This window comes from Vulpes vulpes, chromosome 3 (assembly GCF_048418805.1).
Source record: "Vulpes vulpes isolate BD-2025 chromosome 3, VulVul3, whole genome shotgun sequence".
Lineage (NCBI taxonomy): Eukaryota > Metazoa > Chordata > Mammalia > Carnivora > Canidae > Vulpes > Vulpes vulpes.
This window is the reverse complement of record NC_132782.1, coordinates 131,557,536-131,577,325: the sequence shown is the minus strand read 5'-3', so window position 1 is coordinate 131,577,325 and position 19,790 is coordinate 131,557,536. Positions and strand designations below refer to the sequence as shown.

The window sequence follows — 19,790 nt, the reverse complement described above, 5'->3', positions numbered from 1 at the left end:
GTTTTAGGATAAACCTTTAGAGCTTGTTAGGAAAATCATCTGGAAAACAACCCCTCCAAAAAAAAATTGAAAACAGTAGAAGACTAAGATCAAGCTATAAGATCTAAAACCCAACTAATAGCAATTGTAAAAAAAAAAAAATATTGGGAATATTAAATAAGTTTACAAAATAGTTTTCTAGAATTGAAGAACATGAGTATCCAGATTAAAAGGTCTTGCTGAATACTTAGCACAATGCAGGTAAAAAGATCTACCTAAAGGCACATCGTTGTCAAAGTTCAGAACACTAGAGATTAGGAAAGACACCAAGCTTTAAGGTACCAAAAAAGCTTCTGGAGAAAACAAATGAAAAATAAGTCACTTATACAGGAGGAATAGGAATCAGTATGGTATGTTCACAGCCAACACTGGTTGTCTAGAAGACAGTATAGTAATATTTATAAAGTTCTGAAAGAAAACACATCTATTAGGATATATAGATACAAACACATAAATACACACACATGAACATATATATAAATATTGATCAAATATGAAGATAGGATAAAGATTTTCAGACATGCAAGGGCTCAAATACAGTTACATCTTTATATTATTTGCCATGCATATTTTTAAGGGAACTACTAAAGAATGCTTCAGTGAAACAAGAATAAACCAAGGAAAGGGAAACAGCTCTAACACAGGAGAGCGGTGCAGGGAAGTCCCAGGATTAAAGCTAATGAATCAGATCTAGAGAAATATCCAATTTTTATCTGGAGGGATGGGAAGAGTTCTCTAGGGAGAAGACTGTAACTGAAGGATTAATTACATTGGAACATTTGAAAAAAGTAGCAAAAGTCTTGTAAAAATAGTTTATGGTTCTGTTTTGGTCAAAAGGATTGACTAAAGTTATATAATGATGGTAATATATTTGCATTTTAATATGTGTTATATAATTTGATTTTCCTAGCTACCCTGTGAAATAATGGCAAGCCAATATTACTCGTCTCAGTGTATGTAATTATACATGTAGAAATAGGCTTAAAGACATTGGGTGATTACAGTGGTAGAGGTTAAGACTAGAACCCTGGTCTCACTCCCGTTGTATTTTTTTCTGCTACACTACAGATCTTCTACCAAAAGGTCTGAATGTATGCCTTATATTTGGCATATATTCTGCATAAACTCCACATCCTCACAGAATCATAAAAACCATAAGCACCCATTTTGTCTTTTACAATTCCACTCCTTCCTACCCAGACACACCACCAATATTCTAACATAGTCTTTATTGTTGCTAAAATATTTTTACTTCTTTACCTTTGGCCAGACATTAAACTAAACTCAGTGACAGGAACCTTCATTATTCTAGAATTTGCCTTTATATTTGATCCCCTTGGCTTTTGACTTGCATCTTTCTCTTTTATTATTTTTCTTTTAGTTTTGTTTAGAAATTTATTTTTATACATTTAACTATGCATGCAGGTTTTTTTCTCTTTTACTCTTGACTAGACTCTGATGCAGTTCATGAAACTCAACCCCATCTACCTCTTTTAGTTTAAAACAACTTTGCATCTAATTATTGGCCTTATTTTAGGCAAGAATAAGCATTTGGCAACTATTTCCAGAGTTCTTCAGGGATGATCCTTAAATATATGGAGTACCAGGTGCCTACTTCCCAATGGCAATTTGCTTCTGCTATTTTGCCAACAAGTCAGGTCACTGCATCCTCTTCAAATTATTTCTTGTTAGCCAACAAGATGTTTTGTAAGCATGTAATTCTGTTTGTGTATTTTTTCTATTTGTATATTGTTATGAACTATGACATATGTGCTCAGGGTCAAGACCCAGAAGGTCATTTAATTCACTTCGGACTACATATCATTCCATTTATTCCAGGGACTCTGACCATCATGAGATTTTGGTAATAGAAAAAGCTCTCACCAAGAAGACAGCCTCTGTGGAATCTAAGTTTATTCATTACCACTTAAGAATTTAAGAATTCTTCTGCCTCCACAGGTTTTTACCACTTGTACACTAACCACAGATCTGTATTCATAGCATAGTTTTTGAAAGCTATTTGTTAGTTCATTGCCTAATGTATCCATAGTTGTTTGTCACCACCGATAACCCAACAAATCATCAGGCAGATCATGGTAGAATACTTTGATACCCTTACTTCTTTTTTTTTTCTTTTTCTTTATTTATGATAGACACACACACACACACACACACACACACACACACACACACACACAGGCAGAGACACAGGCAGAGGGAGAAGCAGGCTCCATGCACCGGAAGCCCAACGTGGGATTCGATCCCGGGTCTCCAGGATGGCGCCCTGGGCCAAAGGCAGGCGCTAAATCGCTGTGCCACCCAGGGATCCCGACACCCTTACTTCTTATGGTGAAAGTGGTTGGTTCATCTACACACCTGCCACATATATTTACTTCTAAAATCCCCACCCTGTACTTTTACCCCCACCCCCAGCTCTTTGCTCAGCCTGATAGAACTAGAGTTCATTATAGATACGCTGAGGTCTTGTTGAAAGAAGAGTAAAATATTGGGACTTCCCATATAGATATCAAGACTTTTCATAAAACTATAAAAATTAAAAATAGTATGACATTGACTTGGGAATAATCAAACTGAACAGTGGAATAGAACAGAAGCAGACCTAAAAATATATGAAAACCCTGTTTCACTAAGGTGGCATTGCAAATAACCAAAGAGGAAAGACTACTAAATAGTATTGGGACAACTAGATAGCCATATTTTTAGAAAATGAAGTTGGATCCCTACTTCAGACTCTGTACAAAATTCTAGATGAATTAAAAGCTTAAATGTGAAAGGTCAGACTAAAAATTTAGAAGACAATGAAAGAGAATATCTATGACTGCGTTAGAGAAGATTTCTTGAGAAAAAAAGCACTGACCATAAATGCAAGCATTGATAAATTTTACAACATTGAACATTTAGCCTGTGTATCAAATAATACCATAAAGAAGGGGAAAAGATGAGTCCAATCTGGGAGAAAATAGACACCTGACAAAAATTAATATCTAGACTATATAAGAAAATCCTACAAATGAATGAGAAAAAAGAAAAGGAAAATCTAATAGAAAACTGGGCAAAAGACACTCATTTCGCAGAAATGGAAAAATGGCTTAAGAGTGTCAGTGTCAATAATAGAAAAGTGCCAAATTTAGACCACAGTAAAATTCTCTTTAATGCTACTTATTTATAGTAATTTTTGTCTTTCCTCCTACCTGCCTCAAACAACTATAAACCTTAGCACACCAATATTTTTGAAATTCTCTTATTATATCTTTTTTATTATCTAATTGACAGTGCACAGTACTTTGTGTTGTTCTTGCCTAGAATACTCTTCCTTTCTTTAGTGCGGTGGCTTTTAAAACATGGTCTCCAGATAGGCATTAACAGCATCACCAACAGAAATACCCCTCAACTATCTTTTCAAGGATGTTTGTGTAGTAATAGTTTTGTAGGTTAGAGATAGAATTTTCCTCTACAGCACAGGGAAGATTTGGATGCAGCCCATTATAAAAGTTAGGGATTCATTAGCTTGGGGTTCCTCTCCTATAATACAACTCACTGTTTATGCTGATATTGCCCGGCCTTCCCCCCATAACCATGTGGGAGTTGGGCTTGGGGAATTTCTGCAAGAGAATAAGGATACTGGGGTGCCTGGGTGGCTAAGTCAGTTAAGCATCCAATTCTAGATTTTGGCTCAAATCATGATCTCAGGGTCATGAGATTAAGCCCTAAATTAGTCTCTGCCCTCAGAGATTCTCTCCTTTTTCTCCACTTCTTCTGTCTCTCTAAAACAGTGTCATAAAAAAAAGAGAGAGAGAGAATGAGGCTACTTTTCTTGCTGTGAGTAAAAAAAATAGGTAAAAAAGCCTTTCTTTGTCCTCTGATCCAAGAATCTTATGTCTTTTGTTATATCCATGGAACTGTGGCAGGTTAACTTTTTTTAGCTTGCAAGTAGAATAAAACCACTGACCTTCCACAATTCTTGACACATCTTCTTTTATAAAGTTAGTCTCCTGAAATGAGAACCATTGCTTTTTAGTAATTGTTAATAGAGTGAAATAAAAAAAATTTAACCGAGTAAATTTAAAAATCAAATTGGCTTCATTCACTGGATCATGAATTGGGCAACATCCCAATTAGTAAGGGAAAGGAGCTCCACCAAGCTATAGAAAAGGGAAGGTTTTTAATGACAGAAAGAGGTGGGCAAAAGAAATTATTTGCAAACAATGCATTGTTTCCCCTGAGGGGAAAGGAAAAGGTTAATTGGGTGGATTGGTTGTTTCACTAGTGCTGACCAGGTAATTTGGTGTTGTTTGGTTAAAGGTTACATTCAAGGGGGCTGAAACTGTAGTTAGGTTAGATACCAAGTTTTGGTTTATTGCTGTGGAGTTTAGCACAAATGACTCAATTTTGTGTGTTTTGTCTCCTTTTTGACAATAGGAAGCATGGTATTGCAATAGAAAACATGATATTGAATAAGCTTAATATATAATAAGACATATTCTTCAGTGTCAAATTTTAACTTTCAAATATTCCTTAGAATGTCTCCATTAACCTAATTTCATTTCTGTCTTTAATTTTCATTCATTAAACATTTCTACATTGTCCTATTTGCTCTTTCTTTTTTTCAGATTGTGGCATCATTAGAAGCTGGGTTGATCCAGAGACAGACAGATGGCTGAAAATGGCAGAAAAGAAAAAGTAAAATGGACAACCACCATTATTATTAGCTCATCTCTTAAGGTAAAGAGGCATTTGAGCTATTGATCTTTGATTTGAAAATGAAAAGCAATAGAATATTTTAAAAGATCCTTAGCTTGATTAGTTATATGGCTCTGCAAGAACATAAACTAAATATATTTTAAAGATAAATTCTGAACTTTACTGCATCCATTTTCAGCATCCTACTTCTCTACATTTTTAAGGTTGGACATTTCTTAAAATTCTTTTTTTTCTCTATAACTCCGTTTTTTCTTAAAGATTTTATTTATTTATGAAAGACACACAGAGAGAGGCAGAGATATAGAGGGAGAAGCAGGCTCCATGCAGGGAGCCCAATGTGGGACTCGATCCAGGGACTCTGGGATCATGCTCTGAGCCAAAGGCAGGCCGAAATTAAAAATACTTTAACTGAGACGAGTCCAAACTGGATGCTCTGGGACACCTGGGTGACTCAGTGGATGAGGGTCTGCCTTCAGCTCAGGGTGTTATCTTAACATCCTGGGATTGAATCCCACATCAGGCTCCTTGCAGGGAGCCTGCTTCTCTCTCTGCCTCTCTCTGTGTGTGTCTTTCTTGAATAAATAAATAAAATATTTTAAAAATATAAAATGAAAAAATAAAATGGATGCTCTAACAGTTACAGTTAATGAGGCAGAAGAGAGTGGGTGACATAGAAGACAAGTTGATAGAGGAAGGAAGCTGAGGAAAAAAGAGAAAAACAGTTAAAAGGCCACAAGGAAAGGCTCCAGGAATTAAGTGATAGTTTGAGAAAGAATATCTTACTGGGATTCCAGAGGATGTGGAGAGAGAGAGAGAGAGAATGAGAGAGAGAGAATGAATCAGAAAGTATGTTTGAACAAATCATAGCTGAAATGTTCCCTAATCTGGGGAAGGAGACAGGCATTTACATCCAAGAGATAGAGAGGACCTCCCCCCAAATCAATCAAAACCAATAAATACCCCAACATATAATAGAGAAGCTTGTAGATTTCAGAGAAAAGAGAACATCCTAAAAGCAGTTTGAGACAAGATTCCTAATTTATATTGGGAGAAATATCAGATTAACAGCAGACCTATCCACAGGCCAGAAAGGGCTGGCATGATATATTAAGAGTACTAATTGAGAAAAACAGGCAGCCAAGAATACTTTACCCAGCAAGGCTGTCATTCAGAATAGAGGAGAGATAAAGATCTTCCAGGATAGACAGAAACTGAAGGAATGTGTGACCACCAAACCAGCTCTGCAAGAAATATTAAGGGGGACCCTGTAAGCAAAGAGGAAACCCAAAGAAACAATCTGCAGAAACAGGGACTGTATAGTAATACTATGATACTAAATTCATATCTGTCAGTAGTTAATCTGAACATGAATGGGCTACATGATCCAATCAAAAGACACAGGGTATCAGACTGGGTAAAAAAGCAAGACCCATTTATATGCTGCCTACAAGAGACTCATTTTAGACCTAATGACACCTTCAGATTAAAAATGAGGGAATGGAGAACGATTTACCATACAAATGGTCCTCAGAAGAAAGCTGGGCTAGCAGTCCTCTTATCAGATAAATTAGATTTTAAACCAAAGACTATAAAAAGACATGGATAGGGACACTATATCATACTTGAGGGTCTATCCAAAAAGAAGTCCTAACAATTATTAATATCTATGCCCCTAGTGTGAGAGCAGCCAATTATATCAATTAATAATCAAAGTAAAGAGATATATAGATAACATACATTAATACTAGGAGAGTTCAACACAGAACTCTCAGCAAAAGAAAAGGAAATCTTCTAAGCAGAAGATCGCCAAAGAAATGGCTTTGAATGATACACTGGACCACATGGTTTCACAGATACATACAGAACATTCCATCCTAATGCAACTGAATACACATTCTTCTGAAGTGCACATGGAACTTTCTCCAGAATAGACGACACACTGGGTCACAAATTAGGTCTCAACTGATACCAAAAGATGGGGATTATCCTCTGCATATTTTCAGACCACAATGCTTTGAAACTAGAATACAATCACAAGATGAAATTTGGAAAGAACTCAAACACTTGGAGGTTAAAGAGCATCCTACTGAAAGATGAATGGGTCAACCAGGAAATTAGAGAAGAATTAAAAAGATTCATGGAAACTAATGAAATGAAAACACAACAGTTAAAAATCTTTGAGATACAGCAAAGGTGATCCTGAGAGGGAAATACATCTCCATAAAGCCTCCTTCAAAAGATTGGAAAAATCTCAAATACACAAGTTTACTTTACACCTAAAAGAACTAGAGAAAGAACAGCAAATAAAACCTAAACCAAGCAGGTGAATGGAAATAACAAAGATTAGAGCAGAACTCAGTGAAATAGAGACCAGAAGAACTGTAGTACAAACAGATCAATGAAACCAGGAGCTGGTTCTTTGAAAGAATTAATAAGATAGATAAACCGTTAGCCAGACTCCTTAAAAAGGAAAAACAACTCAAAAACCATGAATAAAAGAGGAGAATCACAACCAATAACTGAAACTAAAGCTGTTTCAGAGGATGAGGCCAGCATTACCTTGATCCCAAAACCAGACAAAGTCCCCACCAAAAAGAATTACGGACCAATATCCCTGATGAACATGGATGCCAAAATACTTGCCAATATAATAGCCAACAGTTCATTAAGAGGATTATTCATTATTCACCATGACCAAGTGGGTTATCCCTAGTATGTAAGGGTGGTTCAAAATCCGTAAAACAATCAACATCATAGATTGTGTCAATAAAAGAAAAGACAAGAACCCTATGATCCTCTCAGTTGACACAGAGAAAGCATTTGACAAAATACAGCATCTATTCCTGATTAAAGCTCTTCAAAGTGTAGGGATAGAGGGAAAATATCTTAATATCATAAAAGCCATCTACAAAAAGCCCACAGTGAATATCCTTCTCAATGGAGAAAAACTGAGAACTTTTCCCTGACGAAAGTCAGGAACACAACAAGGATGCCCTCTCTCACTGTTGTTCAACATAGTACTAAATGTCCTAGCCTCAGCAATCAGACAACAGAAAGAAATAAAAGGCATTCAAATTGGCAAAGAAAGTCAAACTCTCCCTCTTTACAAATGACATGATACTGTATATGGAAAACCCAAAAGACTCCACCCCAAAATTGCTCAGACTCATAAAGCAATTCAGCAATGTGGCAGGATACAAAATCAATGCACAGAAATCAGTTGCATTTCTATACACTAACAATGAGACTGATGAGAGAGAAATTAAGGAATCAGTCCCATTTACAATTGCATCCAAAAGCATAAGATACCTGTGAATAAACCTAACCAAAGAGGTAAAGGATATACACCCTAAAAACTACAGGACACTTATGAAAGAAATCGAGGAAGACACAAAGAGGCAGAAGACCGTTCCAGGCTCATGGACTAGAAGAATAAATATTGTGAAAATGTTACAATAATATTGTGAAATTGCTACCCAGGGCAATTTACATGTTCAATGCAATCCCTATCAAAATACCATGGACTTTCTTCACAGAGCTGCAACAAATAATCCTAAGATTTGTGTGAAGCCAGAAAAGACTCTGAATAGCCAGAAGAATGTTGAAAAAGAAAATCAAAGCTGGGGGCATCACAATGCCTGACTTCAAATTGTGTCACAAAGTTGTGATCATCAAGACAGTGTGGTACTGGCACAAAAACAGACACATAGATCGATGGAACAGTATAGAGAACCCCAAAATGGGCCCTCAACTCTATGGCCAACTCATTTTCAACAAAGCAGGAAAGAATATCCACTGGAAAAAAGACAGTCTATTCAATAAATGGTATTGGGAAGAAGAATGGACAGGCAGCCACATGCAGGAGGATGAAATTGGACCATTCTCTTACACCATACACAAAGATAAACTCAAAATGGATGAAAGATCTAAATGTGAGACAAGAATCCATCAAAATCCTAGAGAAGAACACAGGTAACAACCTTTTTGACCTCAGCTGCAGCAACTTCTTGCAAGACACATCTATGAAGGCAAGGGAAACAAAAGGAAAAATGAAGTATCGGACTTCATGACGATAAAAAGCTTCTGCACAGCAAAGGTAACAGTCAACAAAACTAAAAGACAGGTTACAGAATCGGAGAAGATATTTGCAAATGACATATCTGAAAAAGAGCTAGTATGCAAGATCTATAAAGAACTTCTCAAACTCAACACCCAAGGAACAAACAATCCAGTCATGAAATGAGCAGAAGACATGAACAGACATTTCTCCAAAGAAGACCTACATATGGCCAACAGACACATGAAAAATTGTTCCACATCACTTGCCATCAGGGAAATACAAATCAAAATCACAATGAGATACCACCTTACACCAGTGAGAATGGCTAAAATTAATAAGACAGGAAACAACAAATGTTGGTGAGGATGTGGAGAAAGGGAACCCTCTGGCACTGCTGGTGGGAATGCAAGCTGGTGTAGCCACTGTGGAAACAGTGTGGAGGTTCCTGAAGAAGTTAATAGAGCTACCCTATGACCCAGGAATTGCACTACTGGGTATTTACCCCAAAGATACAGAGGTAATGAAATGCCAGCACACCTGCACGCCAATGTTTATAGCAGCAATGTCCACAATAGCCAAACTGTGGAAGGAGCCACGATGTCCTTCAACAGATGAATGGATAAAGAAGATGTTGTATATATACACAATGGAATATTACTCAGCCATCAGAAAGGATGAATACCTACCATGTACTTCAACATATATGGAACTGGAAGGTATTATGTTGAGTGAAATAAGTCAGTTGGAGAAAGACAATCATCATATGGTTTCATTCATAAGAAATAGTGAAAGGGACTATAAGGAAAAGGAGGGAAACTGGGAGAAATTTGAGAGGAAGACAAACCATGAGAGCCTCCTAATCCTGGGAAAGAACAAAGGGTTGCAGAAAGGTGGACATAGGATGGGGTAATTGGGTGACCAGCACTAAGGAGGGCACTTAATGGGATGAACAGTGGGTGTTATATTATATGTTGGCAATTTGAATTTAAATAAAATATTTTTTAAAAAGACAAGCATTAGGCACAGATGAAATGTTTTATTTTTAGAGGAACCAATATTGTCCGACATGGCTTTCAAAAATGTTCCTCAAATTAGAGGAGTTTTCTTATTCATGTGTTTTGTTTGGGCTTACACATTTCGTAGTTTCATCAAATAGAAAGTTTGCTTTTGTTTCTTATTCTCGTTTCATTTATGTGTACTTTGCAAAGACAGTAGGAGAACTATCCTTTTTATTTCATTAGTTCCTATTTTTTAATATTTTAAATGGTGCTTAATTTACTGTCCTTACACATAAATCTTTATTGCTAGTTTTTGATCTAGAAAAATTCTTAAAAGAATAGTTGCATTAAGGAAAGAGGCATGCACATTTTAAGACTTTTGCTATGTGTTGTCAAATTACCCTCCAGAATGTGCTTTTTAATTTAAATTCAATTTAGTTAACATATCAGAATGTTTTAATTTAAAGTGCCATCAGCAGTATACAGGAAGGTCAGTTCATCCTCATCTCTGACAATTCCAAGTGTTATCATTTTATGAAAAATCTGCTAGTTTCATATTTCATATTTTATATTTTGATGACAAAAGAGATTAAACATTTTCTCAGGCACATATGTATTATTTTTATTTCTTCTATAATTGTGTTTTTTTCCATTGGTGTAAATACTAAATAAATTTTTATTCTTTAAAAATATTTAAGAATAATATGTGTGTTATACTATTGATTACATTTTTTCCTCAGGTTTTTCTTTTGCCTTTCAATTTTATGTGGTAATTGTGACATCATAAGTTGCAGATTTTTATTTCTACTCTATCTTGAAGAGTTAAAACAGTTATTTTTATTATATAGTCAAGTTTAAGTTTATTCCCCGAGATTTCTTTTTCTTTTCCCCGAGATTTCTTAAATTGCTTTTTCTTCTAAGATGTTATTGCAAGCTTAAAGATGTGTTACATACATCTGTACATATGCTCACATACAAGTAATTATATCCTTTTGAATCTGATCCTGTTGTATTCAGTGGATTTGTATCTTAAATATTGAATCATTACCACACTTTTAATTTTTAAATTCATTGTAGTTGAGTGATATACCTTAAAACTTAGACATGTTCCTTCCATACTATTCCTGTGTTTCTAAAACATGTTTATTCATCTCAGTTAGGGAATCATAAAACTATGGTCTGTGTCCTGGCCTACAGTGTGTTATTATTACCAAGCCAGTTAGTTAAGCATGGTTTTCACATTTTTCAAGGCTTATGAGAAAGAAAGAAACAAAGAGAAAGAGAAGGAGGGAGTGAGGGAAACAGGAAGAAGGAGGGGCAAAAGGAAGGAGGGAGGGGGAAAGAAGAGAGGAGGGAGGCAGGGAAGAAAAGAACAAAAAAAGGTTGCGTAGGATCTCTGTCACAGAGATCGTATGCTACCTGAAAAGCCTAAAATATTTATTATCTGACCTTCTACTGAGAAAGTTTGCAAACTTTATTCTAGATGAACATCAGTATCCCTTTAAGTTAAAAAGAAAAAAAAAGTTCAATCATTACACTTTTGATTAGAATTTAACTAACTTATTAAATGAGGAGAAAAAATTTTCTTACCATCCTTTGAACATATAAGATACATCATTATTTTTTTCCAAGTCTTTTTTTTTCTCAGGTATGATTTTTTAAAATTTTCTTCATATTGTTCCTATTTCGTTTTAAGTACCGTAGATAGTTGATGTTTTGTTGCTGTTTTGGAATATAGTTTCCCCATGTTTTCAATCTGTAAGTAGAAACTTCTTTTTTTTTTTTTTTTTTAAGATTTTATCTATTCATGAAAGACGCAGAGATAGGCAGAGACACAGGCAGAGAGAGAGAAGCAGGCTCCATGCTGGGAGTCCAATGTGGGACTCAATCCTGGGACTCTGGGATCATGCCCTGAGCTGAAGCAGGCGCCTAACCACTGAGCCACCCAGGTGTCCCAATAAGTAGAAACTTTTGAATTTGTTTCAAAACAAAGGTAACAGTCAACAAAACTGTATTTTTGACTGTTAAAAATAGAGCTACCCTATGACCCAGGAATTGCACTACTGGGTATTTACCCCAAAGATACAGAGGTAATGAAATGCCAGCACACCTGCACGCCAATGTGCAATTGGCACATTGCATTGTATTATGAATTTTCATAATTATGCATTTTCATAATACAATCATCAGTTGATTCTATTGGATTTTCAAGAGAGGCAGTCATAATTTGTGATTACAGTTTCTGACAGCTATATCTCTTATTTTTATCTTATGGTCTTTTGCTGTGGCGAAAGTATCTAAAAGTGTTTCTGATTTTAATGGGAATACTTCCATTGTTTTATTATATATGATGTACCTGTTACTATAAAATATTTATTGTGTTAATATTCATCTAAGCTTAATAAAGTTCTGTTAATCAGAAATAGGTGTATAGTTTTTCAAATGCATTGTTTTTTGTTATCTGTTGAGAACTTAAATGACTAATCTTTGCATTTCTTTTAAAATTTTAAATTTATCTTGTAAAAACATTTCATTTATTTATTCATGAGAGACACACAGAGAGAGAGAGAGAGAGAGAGAGAAAGAGGCAGAGACACAGGCAGGGGGAGAAGCAGGCTCCATGCAGGGAGCCTGATGTGAGACTTGATCCCAGGACTCCAAGGTTATGCCCTGGGCCGAAGGCAGGCGCTAAACCGCTGAGCCACCCAAGGCATCCCCTAACCTTTGCATTTCTTGATTAAACTAGGTGGATCATTTTGGATTTTTCTTTCATATTCTCTTAAAATTTTATTATCTAATATTTTATTTTTGAATCCTTATTTACTAATGATTTGTTTTTCTTTCCTTTTCCATACTTCTTTTTTCATTTCTTCTGTTTATATCTATGAAGTAATATAGTGTGGAAATTATTAGTTAAGATAAAAGCTTTTCTGTTAAATTTTCTATGCTGACAATGTTTTATGAAATGTAGAAAATGTGTGGTTTCTGTGTTTTGCTCTATTAAGTTTTATCCTATGAGTCTATTTTCAGAAATTATATATTTTTAAAAAATTTACCTAAGTCACAGATATGGTTAAATTTGTTAAGTTGAAATTTATGAAATTACCATTTTTTGATTCAAATTTTCATATCTCTTAAATTTCCTAATAAACTCTGTATTACTTACTGAGTACCCTTTCCCATTTCATTTCCTTTCTTATAAGTAGATTTGGTAGAATACTAGTTTTACAGAACATTAATAGGTGTTAAATTTGTAGAAATAAGTATTGGATTGTATTTGGAATGCTTGTATCAACAAATTTATCCAAGTTTTTTTGTTGTTGTTTACTGCACTACTTTTCAGAGCTTTTCTTTTTCTTTTTTTTTTCAGAGCTTTTCTTATGCTTAAATGCATAGTATGTATTTCCTCAAAAGGAGACAATACTCACTGTTTCCCATTATTATTTGAATACAAGGAACATCTTTTAATATCTCATGGGATTCATATTTCATGAAACATGCTTTGGAAAATCTAGTCTTGTTAGCTCCTGGTTATTTTGAAAAATTAACTCTTGCATTTGGCTTTTTCTTAATTCAGTACTTTCTACTTTTATCTTTATTACTTTATTTTTATTATAATTCTTTTAGTTGGCACCTGAAATAGAGTATGATTTTTTAAACTGATTATTTTTAATTGAAGTCTAGTTGACACATGAGGTTGCATTAGTTTCCAGGTGTATAGTGATTTGACAAGCCTTTTTACATTATTATATACTCAATAAGGTTTAGCTACTGATACCCTATGATTGAAATTCATTAACATGGCATACATGGGTCCTTAGTGATGCCAACATTTATTTCTAATACCATCTCCAAATTAACTGATTCATGTACACCTTACACACAACAGTCAAACTTTTGGGTCTGAATGCCTTTGCTTTTACTCTTTCTGTCCATGATCTTCTCACATTTGTCTTTTTCAAAACTTCACTGGCCTGCTTAAAAAACTCCTTTCCACTTTATTTTTTTTAAAGATTTTATTTATTCATTCATGAGAGACACACCCTGGGCTGCAGGCGGTGCTAAACTGCTGTGCCACCGGCGCTGCCCTCCTTTCCACTTTAAAGATTTACCTCACTTTATGAAGCTTTCCTGACTTTCACATCTGTTACATCCTTTTATAGTTTGTTTTCTTGCCAGAATTCTCAATTGTGTCTTTCATCTCCTTGAACATAATAAACATCACTATTTTAAGATATGTATCTGATGAAACTTCACTGTATGTAAACATCCCCTGTGAGTCTGTTTCTATTGCCTGTTGCTTCTCATAGTTCTCTTTCAAGTAATTTCGTCTCTTGGTATGTCTGATATTTTTTTTTATTGTATTGGAATTTGTTTTTGAAAAATTGTAGAAATAACTTGAGACCTAGAGTAGTGTTCCATTCCTCTAAGAAGTCTTAATTTTACAAGATAATTAAAACCCCCCAAAGCCCTAAGGGTTGCCACATAAAATACAGGACATTCAGTTACAACATTTGGGTTTTAGGTAAGCAATGAATTTGGTAGAATTATATCCCAAATATTGTATGGGACATACTTATACTAAAAAATTATGTTGTTTATCTGAAACTCAGATTCACCTGGGTGTTATATTTGCTAAATCTGGCAATCCAAGTACTAAAGCACCTATTGTATGTAATAAATGAACTATATGTAGAATGGTACTTGATGTGTGAAGTGAAAAAATAGTCACTCAAATAATTTTCTTTGTAGTTATATGAGAAAACCTGATTGAGAGTGCTTCTGCAAGGTGCTTGGGAGCAATAGTAATACAGTATCACCTAAAGACAATTTCAGGGATTGAAATTGTCTGAAGCTTGACTGTAGTCCCTGTGAGAGCCGTTCTACTTTTGTCAAAAGCCATGTTCAGCCTCTCATCTCTTTCTGAATTGGCAGATGCCCTTAGGGAAGAGGTGGCCTAAATGCTGGTCTCGTACCTCTGAATTTCTATATATTTTGGCCTTATAATTTTTCACTATCCTGTTAGCTCTCTGGTGCATTCAAGCAGGTTTTTAAAATTGTCTAGCTTTTCTAGTTGCCTCAGCAGGAGGTTTGGCCTAAATTACTTAGTCTGCCATTGCTGGAGTCAATGTATAATTTTAAAACAGCAGAAGAAAACTCATGGGAAGAGCCATAGTTGTACTCCAGATCAGGATCTGTTTGGCACAAAAAAACTCTTTAGGAAAGAAAGGAAGCATATATTTTATATACACTTCCAGTCTGTGTACTTAAAATACACGTTCTAAAGCAAAATATAAATGTACCTAAAGGATTTTTGTCTACTTGGAGAATAACCAGCTTGAGTTGTAACCAGTCAGGAAACACTAATAACCACTTATATCTTAGTGGCTTAGATAAAATTATCTAAGTAATTACTTGGATAGAATAGGCAGTGAAATGATTTTTGAAATGGTGTTTAAAATAGAAGCCCTGTTGGCTGTGTTCATACATGCTTTCTGACTTATATAAGGCTTAAAACAAAAAGTATACACTTTTTATACTTTTAAAAGTATAAAAAAGGGGTGCCTGGGTAGCTCAGTTAGATGTCTTAGATCATGATTTCAGGGTTGTGAGAATGAGCCCCATGTAGGACTCCATGCTCAATAGGGCGTCTGCTTGAGATTCTCTCCCTCTGGCCACCTCCATGCTGACACCCTATGTGCACTCTCTAAAATAAACATATATGTATTTTTTTTTACAAAGTATAAAAGTAACTGTAATGTACACAAATGAATTGGAGAATTGGTTGTCTCCCTGTGGTCTGTACATCTGGCACTTTGTGATATTGTGAACCATGTAAGAAACTCACCACGACTCACCTTCCAGATTTCATTAGCATATCAGAATCCACCTCCAAGTTTTTATTTTATTTTTTTTTCATCTCCAAGTTTTTAAATGAAGTGTGCATTTGGTCTGTTTCTTATAGTTTAGTTCTTTAATACTGTCCTTAGTTTCTATCCCTAAGTAACATAACTAGTGCACAATTCATTTCCAAACAGTGTGTTTCAGTAGAACTGAGTATTTGTGCTTTTTTAAAGTGTTTTTCTCCCCCATTGGAGAGCACATTTACTGTCTCCTTTGATGATCAAATATTTAAAGAGTATAGTTATAAAAGAAGCTATTAAACTTAATTTTTTCATTAGCTTTAATAAAAAATCATTCATTCTAAACATGTCTTAAATTTGTGTTTCTGAAAAAATTTTTTTTTAGAGTTACGAAGTTGCAACTGCCCTAGAAAATCAAAGCCACAAGATTCGGTATTCAGATTCAGTGGAAAATGGATCAATTATATTTTCTCTTTCTGGTACAGTATATTTGCTAACTGTCTTGATTTAAGTTTTTTATAAAATATGTCAGTATAAATTCTAATAGTGGTAGTTCAGTTAACCAGGTAATAAGCTTAAGGTATTATCTTTTGGGAGAGGTAAATGTATAAAACGTTATTACTGCTGCAAAAGTAATACATATGGCCAACTACAACATGCATTCCTTTTTAGATTATAATTGTTGGAGGCACCTTGGTGGCTCAGTCAGTTAAGTGACTGATTCTGGAGTTCAGCTCCAGTCATGATCTCAGTGTTGTGAGATCAAGCACTGCACTGGCTCTGTGCTGGGCATGGAGCCTGCTTAAGATTCTCTTTCTCCCTCTCCCTCTGCCCCTCCCCTGCTTCCTCTCTAAAAAAACAAAAATTGTTGAACTAAAGCTGAACCAGTGAAATCTGGTAGAGGACGTTAAAAACTTGCTTTGGAACTACAATGCAAATAGAACTAGAACAAAACTCTCTTTCCAACAATTAGGACTTAAAATACTACCAGTATTAACAAAGAGGCCAACATCACAACATTGGTCAAAAGCCATATATAAAAACAAGAGAGAATGTTTTTTCAGGATTTTGTACAAGAGTTTTCTGATATAAACAAATACTAAAAGAAAAGAACTGAATAGAGACAAATAGAAGTTCCTCAAGTCATAAAACTAGGGGCAGCCTAGGTGGCTCAACAGTGTAGCTCCACCTTCAGTCCAGGGCGTGATCCTGGAGACCGAGGCTCCCTGCGTGGAGCCTGCTTCTCCCTCTGCCTGTGTCTCTGCCTCTCTCTCTCTCTCTCTGTATCTCTCATGAATAAATAAATAAAATCTTTTTAAAAAATCATAAAACTATATAATTGTCATGGGCAAAAAAAATACAAGAAGGAATTAGATCAGGATATGAGAAGGCTGGGGCAACACAAAGCATAGGTTTGTGGTAAGGAAATGACTAAAGTGATAAAAAGAGGTGGAAGTAGAGGATTTTATCAGGAGGGTTGCAGATAGATAGATTGGTAACTCTAGCAGAGGTTTTGGAAGACAGGCAACTTCCAAAAGCTCCTAGAAATGAAACTCCAGTCTGAAGGTGGTCTAACCTCAAACTTCAAAGTCATCCTTCCTGATTGAATAGGGAGTGAAATGTTTTTGAATGTCTCCTATGTCCCTTCGCCACTTCATACTCAGGATCTTACTTTTTCCCCCCAGTATCTTATTTAATCTTCTCAACAAACCTATGAAAGAATTGTTACATTCTTACAGATGGTAGAACTTAGGTTCAGAGAGGTTTATATACATTGCCCAAGTTCACTCAATTAACATACTATCACTTTCCTCAGATTGTCTTCTCTTTTAAAGAGCTATAATTAGGGCAGCCCCGATGGCCCAGCGGGGTATCATCCTGGAGACCCCACATCGGGCTCCCTACATGGAGCCTGCTTCTCCCTCTGCCTGTGTCTCTGCCTCTCTTTCTCTGTCTGTCATGAATAAATAAAATCTTAAAAAAAAAAAAAAAGAACTATAATTAGATCAAATTTCCCTTCAGGACTATTCTTATGGGCCTGATAGTTTCAAAAATCCTAGATATCTGAGTGTTTTAATTTATATAATAATGTTCTCTACAAAGGTTTCTCCAAGAAATAGTTGAAAGCTTATCTTTGATTTCCAGCTTTAAACAAATTATTATAATATACAAAAAAAAAAAAAACCAACTAAAATCAGGCATTACTTTGTGTTCAGTGCCTTAGTTTGAAAATTGTTACTGACCAAAAAAGCTTTTTCCTTTAGAATAAGTCATCCTTTTATATAGAGCACTTCAAAGAATTACCTAAATCGTTTTGTAACATAGGAATTTTGTTATAGTAACTTTGTTCCTTCTAGGTTTAGGTCTTGGACACTTAGACCTATACTATAGCTATTTTTGTTGATTCTACTGAATTTACAAAAAAAAATTGATTATTATAACAAAGTGATGTTTTACATTGTGCTTACTTTTCCTAGGAGTTGCATTTTTATTGATGGATGCTAAAGAATGCTTTATATCAGCTGAAGAAATATTTCTAGCCAAAATTGAGAAGTTTATTAATATTCACCAAAAGAGTTTTTTGGTTCTGTCTGCTGCCCTCCATGGGCCTGAGGAATGGAAACTGATGTTCAGGATTCAGCAAAGGTATAGAAGAATAGTACTACAGACTTAAATCACATTGTTTTTACTTTAGTTCTTAATTCTTTTAAGCAGGTGAGTTATGTTTTGTCATAAGATAAACATTATAATGTTAACTTGTCATATTTCATAAAATGTGGGCCTAATGGCTATTTCAAGATTCAGGGTGACAAATTTCAGAGTTCATGCTGATTTCTTAGATTTTCCTTCGAGACCAAAGTGAATACTTTTTAGTCTATTACATTCTGGCTATAAAGCCTTATCATACCTCTGTGGAATAGGGCAGGGCGTGAATAAATAAATGAATATAAGGTTTCTCTCTCCTTTCCGCTTAACAGCTATCTGTATAAGTTATATGATCTATTTACAAATTATTTTTCAGATTCCTGGGTAGTAACTTACGGATACTTCCAGTACACAACACAGTAAATGCTATTAATCTTATGTGCACTATAGCTAAGGTGAGTCATCTAGAAAAATGACACATATGTTACATAGCACTCATGGATTTTAAGGTTCTTGACTTCAAAAGGCACACCCACTTGAGCAGGATTAACAAATACTCTGCCCCTTTTCCCCTCAGAGAAGTTGCTCTTTCAGCATGCAGCTCTTTGAAGCCTGAACTCAGCCCTCTCATCTTCTCAGTTTTACTTTCAGTAGCAAGAATGACTAATTTTAGGCCAAAAGAGCATTTGGCATATATACATTGTGTTGGCCCTACTGGTTTCTCAAATCTTCCTTCAAGTTCTAAAATATAATTATTGATCAGGCTGTAGTCAAGAACTGTCAAAGTGCAAAACATACGATTTTATAGGATAATGTTCACAAGTTGCCCACCATCTTTTCATGGTCTTTTCATTTGTCTTCCCCTATGAAATGGGCCCTAGGCAGAGTTAGGTGTTTCTTACTCTTATACTTGGAACAGATCTCCATTAAAGCAATTCTTAAAGTTTTCTTTTGGCTTTTTGGAAATTCCTTAAAGACAAAGACCGGTATTTTTCTTTTACTCAAGTAACTCATACATAGTATTTAGCACATAGAAGGTGATTTGATACTTATTGAGTATGTGAAAATTTATTTTTTATATGGCCCTGTAAAAATAACTTATTTCTATAAATAATGTTCCATGTTTATAACTTTTTACAGACTGCCTCCAAACCATACACAGATAGGATCTGCTATAGAATGATAACAACTGAGGCTTACATCATTGAGCAAAGTCCTGTTTGGAAAACACTTCAAAAGTTAAAACTGAGTAGTGATCCATTTAACCTAAATTAGTGTATCAATTGCTTAAGTTCTTTAGGAATAATGTTAAAATAATTAGACTTAATTATAATGTTCAAATATATTTACTTTAAAGATTTTTAAAATTTTAAAATAATAAAGTGTATATGATTAAAAATGATTTTATCTTCAGTTTTGTTGAGTAATCCCTTTAATAACGTTTAGAAAAAATTGGTACAT

At 34.9% G+C, this 19,790-nt stretch overlaps 1 protein-coding gene across 1 annotated transcript; it reads left to right on the top strand.

Moving 5' to 3' along the window:
• The first annotated feature begins 234 nt into the window (after positions 1–234).
• Positions 235–19,604, top strand: C3H1orf146 (chromosome 3 C1orf146 homolog). The gene is made up of 6 exons (XM_072751312.1): positions 235–240; positions 6,020–6,112; positions 16,069–16,162; positions 18,161–18,329; positions 18,706–18,784; positions 19,470–19,604. The coding sequence occupies exons 1-6, from the start codon at positions 235–237 to the stop codon at positions 19,602–19,604; spliced, it is 576 nt and encodes a 191-aa protein (XP_072607413.1).
• Positions 19,605–19,790: the final 186 nt, after the last annotated feature.

Coding starts and splice junctions, on each gene's coding strand:
- C3H1orf146 (XM_072751312.1), top strand. Junction 16,163..18,160: donor AATTATATTTTCTCTTTCTG/GTACAGTATATT, acceptor TACTTTTCCTAG/GAGTTGCATTTTTATTGATG. Junction 18,785..19,469: donor TTATGTGCACTATAGCTAAG/GTGAGTCATCTA, acceptor AACTTTTTACAG/ACTGCCTCCAAACCATACAC.